At 47.2% G+C, this 13,322-nt stretch overlaps 1 protein-coding gene across 1 annotated transcript in view; it reads right to left on the bottom strand.

Annotated features, from left to right (window-relative positions):
- TTC5 (tetratricopeptide repeat domain 5) overlaps positions 1-13,322 on the bottom strand; it is a 170,141-nt gene that overhangs the window by 54,637 nt on the left and 102,182 nt on the right. Inside the window, exon 8 of the mRNA XM_069244282.1 lies at positions 2,362-2,576. Coding sequence (XP_069100383.1) covers positions 2,362-2,576 — 215 coding nt within the window. The remainder of the gene's footprint in view (positions 1-2,361; positions 2,577-13,322) is intronic.

Raw genomic sequence — 13,322 nt, 5'->3', positions numbered from 1 at the left:
TTATAGCTCTGCCTTTTACAGGATCCTGAAATATTTGTTTGGAATGTTTTAGCATTCCCGGGAGCATAGGTAAGCTTTGGTATTGGCTATGAGTGGAGGATAGTGTATTATACAAAAAGTCATCCTCAATTGGTTCTGCATGCAAGGTGACGTTATGAAAAGCAGCTGCCCTTGAGACCACCTGCGTGTAGGATGTACTGTCTTCAGGTGGCGACGGCCTCGCAGGGTAACAGTCTGGGCTGTTATCTGATACAGGAGCATCATAAAGGTCCCATGCGTCGGGATCATCTTGACTCATTGCAGTATGAGTCGGGGATTGCATCAGTGGTGGAGTGGCTACCGGTGATGTGTGCATTGATGGTGGTGGAGATGGTGGTGGAGTTGTTTGTCTTGCCACTTTTGCCTGTGGCTGCTTGTCCTTTTCTTGAAAGGCAAGTCTTCTTTTCATCTTAATTGGGGGAAGAGTGCTTATCTTCCCTGTGTCTTTTTTAATGTGGAGCCTTCTTTGAGTGTAGTCTGGCTCTACTGATTCAAGTTCTTCTCCGAACTTATGTCCTTGCATCTGGGAGGACAATCCCTGTTCCTCTGTGTAGGAACCTGTTTTCGGTTCAGAGGCTGGATGTTTCGGAATCGAAACCTTTTCGGTCGCCTTTTTGGGCTCCGAGGAAACCTTCTTTATTTTCAGCGTCATGGTGTCTCGGTGCCGACCCATTTGGGTGCCACTGTCTCGGTGCCGAATCTGCTCGGAGCTGCTGTCTCGGGCCCGAGATTGCTGTGTGGCGGTATCTCGACCGGAGTCGGATGACTTCGCCACAAGCGTGCCCTTTTTCGGTGCCGATGATCGGTCACCTATTTTTCGGGTTAAGCCATGGCCTGTTGGCGGTGGCGTCCCCTGGGCTTTTGTTGTCTTCTCGTGAGTTTTATGTTTCAACGTCTTACTCACGGTTTTCGGTGTTTCTTCGGGATCAAGCTCGTCCGAGTCCGATTCCTGGATGGAGAAGGTTTCTTCTTCCTCCTCGAAACGCCCTTGTCCTGTCGGTGCCGACGCCATCTGCAGTCTTCTCGCTCTTCGGTCTCTTAATGTCTTCCTCGACCGAAACGCTCGACAGGCTTCACAGGTATCCTCCTTGTGCTCTGGAGACAGACACAAGTTACAGACCAGATGCTGATCTGTATACGGATACTTGTTATGACATTTTGGGCAGAAGCGGAATGGGGTCCGTTCCATCAGTCTTGAAGAGACACGTGGCCGGGCTGACCAGGCCCCGACGGGGGATCGAAAAAACCCCAAAGGGCCACTGGAGCTCTTCAAAAGTCGGTGTCGATCTGTTGTAACTAACCCGATACCGAACGCAAACAATACCGACGATTTTTCCGAGATTCTAACTAACTTTCCGACCCGAAACACGGAGCGAAAAGGAACACGTCCGAACCCGATGGCGGAAAAAAAACAATCTAAGATGGAGTCGACGCCCATGCGCAATGGAGCCGAAATGGGAGGAGTCCCTCGATCTCGTGACTCGAAAAGACTTCTTCGAAGAAAAACAACTTGTAACACTCCGAGCCCAACACCAGATGGCGGGATGTGCACAGCATGTGTATCTGCAGCTACACATGCCATTGAACATATATATATATATATATATATATATATATATATATATATATATATATATGTGTTCAATTTTCTATACCGTTTAAAGAGAACTGGTTCTCGGTGGCGACAGCAGGTATAATCTACTCTGGACAGGGTTGCCCTTCTTAAAAGGCCAGGCTTCTTTTTCTCTCTTTACAAAGTAAGCCTATCAGGCTGCATTTTTCTACCTTAATGCTGTCTGCGGAAAAGTGTTTTCTCCCTATTTGGATGCTGCAATACAGTTCTATGACATTAATCTGTAGGATTATTTTGAACAGTCAAGGAAACATGAGGCACGTATTAGGCTTTCATTCCATAGACCTGAATATGAGCTTGTGAAAGAAGATATACTATGATGCTCTTTCTACTGAAGAAAACTTTGCAAAAATGTGTTCCAAGGTCTGTGCATGCAGTGAGAATTATTCAAGCATTTATGACTATCACTGAAGATCATAAAAAGCAGAAGGAAGTATTACCCGAGGAGAGAAGGAAGAAAAGATGATGAAGAGAAAAAAGGAGGAAAAAAAGCAAACTGAAAAAGAGGAAGGGCGAAAAGGGAGAAAACAGCGTAGAAAGGGTTAAATGGGATGAAACAAAGTTGCCTCATTTTTTGTACCTTCAAAAAAGCAAAGGCTGACAAATCATCCCATCTGGGGCAATCTAGAGCCATTTCCCTTCCTCGCCCTCTTTTTCTCAGATGGATTCTATATGTTCATCATACTCACAAGGGGATCTTCTCCTCAGTGGTTAGACTGAAGACCACCTTCCCCAATACTACAGTTCCAGTGTTGACTCCCGGTACCAGGGCACTCAGGGGCTTCTGCTCCAACACTACCTTCTTGCCTGTTGAACCTTGATACTTCCCATCCCCACAGGGGCCGAGGTGTGATGGCTTCAGGCTACCCAGCATGCTCTGGAGCTTTTTGGCCTTGACCTTTCCCTGCATGTGAGGGAAAATCAGAATTAATTTCACTTCCATTTCAAGCTGCACACGTCATTCTGGCAACCCTGACAGATAAAACTTGGAAGCGATACAAAAATAAATAAATGAATTAAATGAAAAAAACAAAAACCAGTTTCTATTTTGTACAATACATTGTAGACACGCCATGGGTGTTCTTGTTTGTTAGCCACTGACATGAGATTTGCTTAATAAGAATGACAATGGCAGATATCTTCATCTGTACAAGGGAACTAAGAATCCTTGCTGCTCTTCTATTCTGCTCTACTATAAATGTGTTCAGCCATGCCTCAACCTCTCAAGTCCTAGCTTTTGTTCTAATAATATCAAGTGTCTAGCCATGCCTTAACCTCTAAGTCGCTCCAAGGATGCAAGGCAGGGTAGTGGATCCAAGGAACACTTCTCACCACAAGGCTGAAAACACATAATGAAGCATAATGAAATACATCACAATATTTACTGCATTTCATGAGCACTCCATAATCCACATCAATGATAATGTGGACATTATCTTTGTCCGCCAGGATCAAGCTATCAAAAAAACACCAATACACAATTTCATCTGATTGGTGGCTTTATATCTTGTTGTCTTATTCAGAAGCCTCATAGAAACAAAGATGCCAAACAAGAAACCACAGACATATAGAATGGTAAATTGAGGACTAATTATATTCAGGCCGTGAATAGAACCTCAGGCTTTACCCTTCTTTACAAAGTGCTTGCATTCAGTGTCCATATCAGGGTGTTCGCAACTGCATAATTTAGCATGATGGGAAAAGGCTCTGAAACACTTACCTAGAGAAAATGTGTGAATAACTGAGGATAAACATTAGAGAGTGAAGGTTTTTCTAGAGATCAGTTTGTAACCCTGCCTTATAAGACCCTCTATATCTATGTATGTAACTCATGTCACCCACCTTACTTTCTCTTCATAGTCATCCTTTTTACTGTGTGCTTTTTTGCCTGTGCCATTGGCAAAGTGGTGTATTCTGCCTGGTTAGAAGTTTTGGTTCTTTGCGTTACAAACCATAACTGGCAAACTTCAGGCTTTTATTGGGTATGAATTAGCAGAGCAATAACTAACTTTTAATTTGCTTTTTCTAGTCAAATTCTATCTTTTTTATGATGCACCTTGTTCACCTGTCATATACCAATTTGGTGTTGAACACAGACAAAGGCTCTGCGTGAACCCAAACTCCCACAGTCAGCCAATGACTATGGTAAAAGGCCTTTAGCTGTGAGCAGCAGAGGTTAGCCACATGGTCTGATTTTCAGACAGATTTGCAGGCCCTGCCTGTGCATATTACCATGTTATTTCAGAACCATAGTATTTTGGGGCAAATATTTTTATGAAAATCACATTTTTTTATTTGTATTTTTTACAAAATTACTTCCTTTTTCCCAAATACAAAATGGTGTCCTTGGGATCACCCTAGCAGGCTTTTTTATGCCCCTATTGGTAAGGCCCCCCTAGGAGTTCTGCAGTGGAAATTGTTTTCCGGAGGGCAAAAATCATTTACTTTTAAAATATATCGTGATTTTCAAGAAGGCAGTAAGAAATTAAAGCCCCTTCATTAGCAAATCACATTTTCCAAAAATTCAAATGTGATTGACAAGATTCACGATTTTCGAAATCACATTTCTAAACAGTAGAAACATGCAAAAGTATTAACTGTTTATCTCCAAAAAACCTTGAATGGGTTTACAGCACCCCAACAAAAGCACACTTTTAGAGTAAAGTTCTACTTCATGCCAAGTCTGGCATAAATCTGTTTAGCGATTTGTACTGAGGGCATAAGCAAAAATTCCCACTGAAGCTACAATGGGAAACAGCCCTTTTTTCAAATTTTTAACCTTTTTTGATTTCTGTCCTCTGCATCAAACTGCAGAAAAATTGGCATGCCAGAAATTAGCTGACTATGGTAAGATATTACCAAATATGGTACAGATTCATCCTCTCCACAGAGGCCACGGTTACAGGCAAATCAAGAAAGTCTTCACAATGTGAAGGTCAAACTAACTTTAGAGTGAGGTGGTGAAATGAGTTAAAAATTAACACTTAAAAAAAACACCAAACACTGAACTTAGTATTTTATAGTTCAGCAAGCTAATTATAACTTGCGCCCCCTCAATGGCTTCTGCCTTCGGCCATTCGTAACAATTTGTTGGCACAGGCCCACCCTCTGCTGAAGGCAAATCCACCACAGCCTGTCCTCTTTGGTCAGCCTGCTGCCCCTGCTCCCCTCCTGCTTGCCCTCCGCTCCCCTCCTGTGTGCCCCTGCCCAACTCCTGCCTCCATGGTCACCATGCTGCTCCTGCACCCCTCCTAACTGCCCTCTATTCTCCTTTCTGAGTTCCCAGATTCCTTCCGTGGTCAGCTTCCTGCCCCTGCCCTTTCTTTCCTACCCTCTGTGTGCCTGCCTTGTCCTCTCTCGACTGCCTGCCATGGTCCATTTACTTGCCCCTTCCAGCCTGCCCTAAGTGGGCAGCTTGCTGCCCCTACACCTGCACCCCACCCCCACTCCCTGCCTTCCGACCTCCATGTGCGTGACCCTGGCCTTGCTGCTGCCCTCCATGATCCATTAGGTTGCCTCTGTCCATGACTGACTTTCCTCTGTGTTCAAGCTGCTGCCCTAGCCCCCCTCCTTCTTGCCCTGAATTGCATGACTATGTGTATATAACCAATAGGAACACCGAAACGCGCGTAGGCCTTTGGTTCCCTAAGAGTATCCCTGTCTCAACACCACTCTAATTTAATTTTTTCTAAACATCAATCTATATATATATATATATATTTATTTATCAGTATGATATCAATGTACATTTATGTATTGTTGGAAACAATCTTTACATGTTTGTATGTACTGTATTTCAGACACGTTAGTTTATTCATGTAGATTTATATGTTAATTGTTTTTTCATTTACCTCATATGTCTTTCTTATCCATTCTTTGTCGTCTAGTTTGATTGTGGTGTGCCTGATTTAGAATTTTAACGTTATATATATTTCCATACATGTATTATATTTCTTGATTCTTTGTGTTTTGTTATATTGCTTCATTAAAATGTGTTCAGTTGAGATTTAGTTCCCTGTTATCGTTTGTCATTCCTTTAATTCTTTCAGCAGCTGCATATTGTTTTCTCATACGACTTTGAATTATCAATGGATATTTATCAGTCCTTATAAGGCTTTTTCTCTGAAGTGTATCTGTTACTTCAGATATTATATTATTTAGGTAGCTCACGTTGTAGTTTCTCTTATGTGCCCTGTCCCCTCATCCTACCCTGAGTAGTCTTTTGTACTGCTACTGCAGCTCCTGCTTGCTTTCAGAGATTAGCTTGCTCCCCCTCCCAACCTCCTCGATGCCCTTCATCATCCATGGGTGTGCCTTTTCACCACCGCCTCTCCTCTTCATGGTCCACTGAGCAGACACGGACCCTCTTGCCTGCCCAGCATGGTCAACTTGCTGCCGCTGTCTCTGCTACCTCCCACCTGCCTTTTATTGTCCAAGTCTATGCTCCTATGCACTCATGCCCTTGATTGTCTATTGCACTGCCCCTCCCTTTTGCCCTCCATGATCTGTTGAGCTGGTCCTAACCCTTCCGCCTGCCATACGTGGCCTGTTGTGCTGCCACTGCAACTCCCACCTGCCCTGCATGGTCAAGCTTGCTGCCCTTGCCTCCCTCTCCCCTGCCATTTGTTGTCCTTGTGCATGAACCTGCCTCCTTCATCCTGCTCTCCAGGTTCCATTGTGTTGCCACTATCCTTCCCATCTGCAGTACATTGTCTGATATGCTGACGCTGTCCCTCCTGCCTGCTCTGTGTGGTCATCTTGCTGCCCCAGCCACCTCCCCCTGCCTCCATTGTCCGAGTCTGTGGCACTGCCTCCAACACTCTGGCTCTAAATGGTCCATTGTGTTGCCACTGTCCCTCCCTCCTGCTCTCCATGGTCTGCTCTACTGCCACATCCCCTCTTGCTTACCCTCCATGATCTGCTGTTCTGTGACTCCATCTCCTGCCTGCCAGGCATGGTCATTTGCTCCCTCTATCCCTTCTCTCTGCCCCTTGTCCTCCGTTGTTCGGGTTAATGCCCTGTTCCCTCCCTTCCCACAGTGTTCTAATGAACAAGTGCTGAATTTCTGACAAGCGTGTGGCACACCTGAAGTCATCTTGATGGAATCAAAACTGTAACACCTAAAGCATTTCCTTTAGAAATTAATAAAATAAGCAGGTTTATTTCTCATAGAAACTATGGCTAGCCCTCCAGAATTCGAAATTGTGGACATATTTTCAGAGATCTCAATTAGCAACAAGGGGCTTTTAAACTAGTTGCTATTTTTATGATTTTATCCCATTGATCACTTGATTATTTGATGCACCAGTTACTTAAGCGTTTGGCATACTTCTATCAGTGGGCTATACTTCAGTACTATATCGGATGTATTTAGGCTCTCTTTGTCTAGCGAGGCAATCTTGAGAGAGTTTTTTTTGTTATAAAGCTCACTCATTTCTTTATTTAGTCCAATGTCCTCTGTGGGAAATGGTTTCAGTTTTACAGCACTGATTCCATCAAGATAGCTTTGAGGTGTGCCACACTTTTGTCATAATTACAGAACGTTAGCACCCAAGTTTCACTTTAGAACACTGCGGTAAAGCTGCAGTTGGTCACCAGGGAATTAACTGACAGGCTGCTGCTGGCGTTCAAAGTGTATACTTCAGTCTGCATTCCAGAATGTTTTACTGAAATGGATGAGGAAGATATTTGAGAACTCAATTTGCATGTGTAAGGCAATGCCTCCTTGGCATGGTTACCCCCTGACTGTTTGCCTTTGCTGATGCCAAGTTATGATTTGAAAGTGTGCTGTGGCCTGCTAACCAGGCCCCAGCACCAGTGTTCTTTCCCTAACCTGTACCTTTGTTTCCACAATTGGCACACACTGGCATCCAGGTAAGTCCCTTGTAACTGGTACCCCTGGTACCAAGGGCCCTGATGCCAGGGAAGGTCTCTAAGGGCTACAGCATGTCTTATGCCACCCTAGAGACCCCTCACTCAGCACAGACACACTGCTTGCCAGCTTGTGTGTGCTGGTGGGGAAAAAATGACTAAGTCGACATGGCGCTCCCCTCAGGGTGCCATGCCAACCTCACACTGCCTATGGCATAGATAAGTCACCCCTCTAGCAGGCCTTACAGCCCTAAGGCAGGGTGCACTATACCATAGGTGAGGGCATAAGTGCATGAGCACTGTGGCCCTACAGTGTCTAAGCAAAACCTTAGACATTGTAATTGCAGGGTAGCCATAAGAGTATATGGTCTGGGAGTCTGTCAAACATGAACTCCACAGCACCATAATGGCTACACTGAAAACTGGGAAGTTTGGTATCAAACTTCTCAGCACAATAAATGCACACTGATGCCAGTGTACATTTTATTGTGAAATACACCCCAGAGGGCATCTTAGAGATGCCCCCTGAAACCATACTCGACTACCAGTGTGGGCTGGCTAGTTTTAGCAGCTTGCCACACACCAGACATGCTGCTGGCAACATGGGGAGAGTGCCTTTGTCACTCTGTGGCTAGTAACAAAGCCTGTACTGGGTGGAGGTGCTTCTCACCTCCCCCTGCTGGAACTGTAACACCTAGCGGTGAGCCTCAAAGGCTCACCCCCCTTGTTACAGCACCCCAGGGCACTCCAGCTAGTGGAGTTGCCCGCCCCCTCCGGCCACGGCCCCACTTTTGGCGGCAAGGCTGGAGGAGATAATGAGAAAAACAAGGAGGAGTCACTGGCCAGTCAGGACAGCCCCTAAGGTGTCCTGAGCTGAGGGGACTCTGACTTTTAGAAATCCTCCATCTTGCAGATGGAGGATTCCCCCAATAGGATTAGGGATGTGCCCCCCTCCCTTCAGGGAGGAGGCGCAAAGAGGGTGTAGCCACCCTCAGGGCTAGTAGCCATTGGCTACTAACCCCCCAGACCTAAACACACCCCTAAATCGAGTATTTAGGGGCTCCCAGAACCTAGCAAGATAGATTCCTGCAACCTAAGATGAAGAAGGACTGCTGACCTGAAAGCCCTGCAGAGAAGACGGAGACACCAACTGCTTTGGCCCCAGCTCTACCGGCCTGTCTCCCCACTTCAAGAAAAACGGCAACAGCGACGCGTTCCACAGGGTCCAGCGACCTCTGAAGCCTCAGAGGACTACCCTGCATCTAAAAGGACCAAGAACTCCCAAGGACAGCGGCTCTGCTCCAAAGAAGAAACATCTTTGCAACAAAGAAGCAACTTTTAAAGAACACACGTTCCCTGCCGGAAGCGTGAGACTTTGCACTCTGCACCCGACGCCCCCGGCTCAACTTGTGGAGAACCAACACTACAGGGAGGACTCCCCGGCGACTACGACCCTGTGAGTAGCCGGAGTTGACCCCCCCCAGCGACGCCTGCAGAGGGAATCCAGAGGCTCCCCCTGACCGTGACTGCCTGCTTCTAAGAACCCGACGCCTGGTAAAGACACTGCACCCGCAGCCCCCAGGACCTGAAGGATCCGACATCCAGTGCAGAAGCGACCCCCAGGTGGCCCTCTCCCTTGCCTAGGTGGTGGCTTCCCCGAGGAGCCCCCCCCTTGCCTGCCTGCTTCACTGAAGAGACCCCTGGGTCTCCCATTGAAACCTATTGCAAACCCAACGCCTGTTTGCACAATGCACCCGGCCAACCCCCTGGCCGCTGCGGGTGTACTTTTTGTGCTGACTTGTGTCCCCCCCGGTGCCCTACAAAACCCCCCTGGTCTGCCCTCCGAAGACGCAGGTACTTACCTGCTGGCAGACTGGAACCGGGGCCCCCCCTTCTCCATTGAAGCCTGTGTGTTTTGGGCACCACTTTGACCTCTGCACCTGACCGGCCCTGAGCTGCTGGTGTGGTAACTTTGGGGTTGCCCTGAACCCCCAACGGTGGGCTACCTTGGACCCAACTTTGAACCCTGTAGGTGGTTTACTTACCTGCAAAACTAACAAACACTTACCTCCCCCAGGAACTGTTGAAAATTGCAGTGTCCAGTTTTAAAATAGCTTATTGCCATTTGTGTGAAAACTGTATATGCTATTTTGCTAATTCAAAGTTCCTAAAGTTCCTAAGTGAAATACCTTTCATTTAAAGTATTTGTAAGGAAATGCCTCCTTGGCATGGTTGCCCCCTGACTTTTTGCCTTTGCTGATGCTATGTTTACAATTGAAAGTGTGCTGAGGCCTGCTAACCAGGCCCCAGCACCAGTGTTCTTTCCCTAACCTGTACTTTTGTATCCACAATTGGCAGACCCTGGCATCCAGATAAGTCCCTTGTAACTGGTACTTCTGGTACCAAGGGCCCTGATGCCAAGGAAGGTCTCTAAGGGCTGCAGCATGTCTTATGCCACCCTGGAGACCTCTCACTCAGCACAGACACACTGCTTGCCAGCTTGTGTGTGCTAGTGAGGACAAAACGAGTAAGTCGACATGGCACTCCCCTCAGGGTGCCATGCCAGCCTCTCACTGCCTATGCAGTATAGGTAAGACACCCCTCTAGCAGGCCTTACAGCCCTAAGGCAGGGTGCACTATACCATAGGTGAGGGTACCAGTGCATGAGCATGGTACCCCTACAGTGTCTAAACAAAACCTTAGACATTGTAAGTGCAGGGTAGCCATAAGAGTATATGGTCTGGGAGTCTGTCAAACACGAACTCCACAGCACCATAATGGCTACACTGAAAACTGGGAAGTTTGGTATCAAACTTCTCAGCACAATAAATGCACACTGATGCCAGTGTACATTTTATTGCAAAATACACCCCAGAGGGCACCTTAGAGGTGCCCCCTGAAACTTAACCGACTGTCTGTGTAGGCTGACTAGTTCCAGCAGCCTGCCACACTAGAGACATGTTGCTGGCCCCATGGGGAGAGTGCCTTTGTCACTCTGAGGCCAGTAACAAAGCCTGCACTGGGTGGAGATGCTAACACCTCCCCCAGGCAGGAGCTGTGACACCTGGCGGTGAGCCTCAAAGGCTCACCCCTTTGTCACAGCCCAGCAGGGCACTCCAGCTTAGTGGAGTTGCCCGCCCCCTCCGGCCACGGCCCCCACTTTTGGCGGCAAGGCTGGAGGGAACAAAGAAAGCAACAAGGAGGAGTCACTGGCCAGTCAGGACAGCCCCTAAGGTGTCCTGAGCTGAAGTGACTCTAACTTTTAGAAATCCTCCATCTTGCAGATGGAGGATTCCCCCAATAGGGTTAGGATTGTGACCCCCTCCCCTTGGGAGGAGGCACAAAGAGGGTGTACCCACCCTCAGGGCTAGTAGCCATTGGCTACTAACCCCCCAGACCTAAACACGCCCTTAAATTTAGTATTTAAGGGCTACCCTGAACCCTAGAAAATTAGATTCCTGCAACTACAAGAAGAAGGACTGCCTAGCTGAAAAACCCCTGCAGAGGAAGACCAGAAGACGACAACTGCCTTGGCTCCAGAAACTCACCGGCCTGTCTCCTGCCTTCCAAAGATCCTGCTCCAGCGACGCCTTCCAAAGGGACCAGCGACCTCGACATCCTCTGAGGACTGCCCCTGCTTCAAAAAGACAAGAAACTCCCGAGGACAGCGGACCTGCTCCAAGAAAAGCTGCAACTTTGTTTCCAGCAGCTTTAAAGAACCCTGCAAGCTCCCCGCAAGAAGCGTGAGACTTGCAACACTGCACCCGGCGACCCCGACTCGGCTGGTGGCGATCCAACACCTCAGGAGGGACCCCAGGACTACTCTAAGACTGTGAGTACAAAAACCTGTCCCCCCTGAGCCCCCACAGCGCCGCCTGCAGAGGGAATCCCGAGGCTTCCCCTGACCGCGACTCTTTGAATCCTAAGTCCCGACACCTGGGAGAGACCCTGCACCCGCAGCCCCCAGGACCTGAAGGACCGGACTTTCACTGGAGGAGTGACCCCCAGGAGTCCCTCTCCCTTGACCAAGTGGAGGTTTCCCCGAGGAACCCCCCCCTTGCCTGCCTGCAGCGCTGAAGAGATCCCGAGATCTCCCATTGACTTCCATTACAAACCCGACGCTTGTTTCTACACTGCACCCGGCCGCCCCCGCGCTGCTGAGGGTGAAATTTCTGTGTGGACTTGTGTCCCCCCCGGTGCCCTACAAAACCCCCCTGGTCTGCCCTCCGAAGACGCGGGTACTTACCTGCAATCAGACCGGAACCGGGGCACCCCCTTCTCTCCATTCTAGCCTATGCGTTTTGGGCACCACTTTGAACTCTGCACCTGACCGGCCCTGAGCTGCTGGTGTGGTGACTTTGGGGTTGCTCTGAACCCCCAACGGTGGGCTACCTTGGACCAAGAACTAAGCCCTGTAAGTGCCTTACTTACCTGGTTAACCTAACAAATACTTACCTCCCCTAGGAACTGTGAAAATTGCACTGTGTCCACTTTTAAAACAGCTATTTGTGAATAACTTGAAAAGTATACATGCAATTTTGATGATTTGAAGTTCCTAAAGTACTTACCTGCAATACCTTTCGAATGAGATATTACATGTAGAATTTGAACCTGTGGTTCTTAAAATAAACTAAGAAAAGATATTTTTCTATAACAAAACCTATTGGCTGGATTTGTCTCTGAGTGTGTGTACCTCATTTATTGTCTATGTGTATGTACAACAAATGCTTAACACTACTCCTTGGATAAGCCTACTGCTCGACCACACTACCACAAAATAGAGCATTAGAATTATCTATTTTTACCACTATTTTACCTCTAAGGGGAACCCTTGGACTCTGTGCATGCTATTCCTTACTTTGAAATAGCACATACAGAGCCAACTTCCTACATTGGTGGCAGCGGTGGGATACAAGACTTTGCATTTGCTGGACTACTCAGCCAATACCTGATCACACGACAAATTCCAAAATTGTCATTAGAAATTGATTTTTGCAATTTGAAAAGTTTTCTAAATTCTTAAAAGACCTGCTAGGGCCTTGTGTTAGATCCTGTTTAGCATTTCTTTTAGAGTTTAAAAGTTTGTAAAAGTTTGAATTAGATTCTAGAACCAGTTGTAGATTCTTAAAAAGTATTCCAACTTTTAGAAGCAAAATGTCTAGCACAGATGTGACTGTGGTGGAACTCGACACCACACCTTACCTCCATCTTAAGATGAGGGAGCTAAGGTCACTCTGTAAAATAAAGAAAATAACAATGGGCCCCAAACCTACCAAAATACAGCTCCAGGAGCTTTTGGCAGAGTTTGAAAAGGCCAACCCCTCTGAGGGTGGCAACTCAGAGGAAGAGGATAGTGACTTGGAGGACAATTCCCCCCTACCAATCCTATCTAGGGAGAACAGGGTCCCTCAAACCCTGACTCCAAAAATAATAGTCAGAGATGCTGGTTCCCTCACAGGAGAGACCAACACCTCTGAAATCACTGAGGATAGCCCCAGTGAAGAGGACATCCAGTTAGCCAGGATGGCCAAAAGATTGGCTTTGGAAAGACAGATCCTAGCCATAGAGAGGGAAAGACAAGAGATGGGCCTAGGACCCATCAATGGTGGCAGCAACATAAATAGGGTCAGAGATTCTCCTGACATGTTGAAAATCCCTAAAGGGATTGTAACTAAATATGAAGATGGTGATGACATCACCAAATGGTTCACAGCTTTTGAGAGGGCTTGTGTAACCAGAAAAGTGAACAGATCTCACTGGGGTGCTCTCCTTTGGGAAA

The sequence above is a fragment of the Pleurodeles waltl genome, chromosome 7 (genome assembly GCF_031143425.1).
Source record: "Pleurodeles waltl isolate 20211129_DDA chromosome 7, aPleWal1.hap1.20221129, whole genome shotgun sequence".
Lineage (NCBI taxonomy): Eukaryota > Metazoa > Chordata > Amphibia > Caudata > Salamandridae > Pleurodeles > Pleurodeles waltl.
Note: the sequence above shows the minus strand (reverse complement) of the source record. Positions and strands in the feature narration are given on the sequence as shown.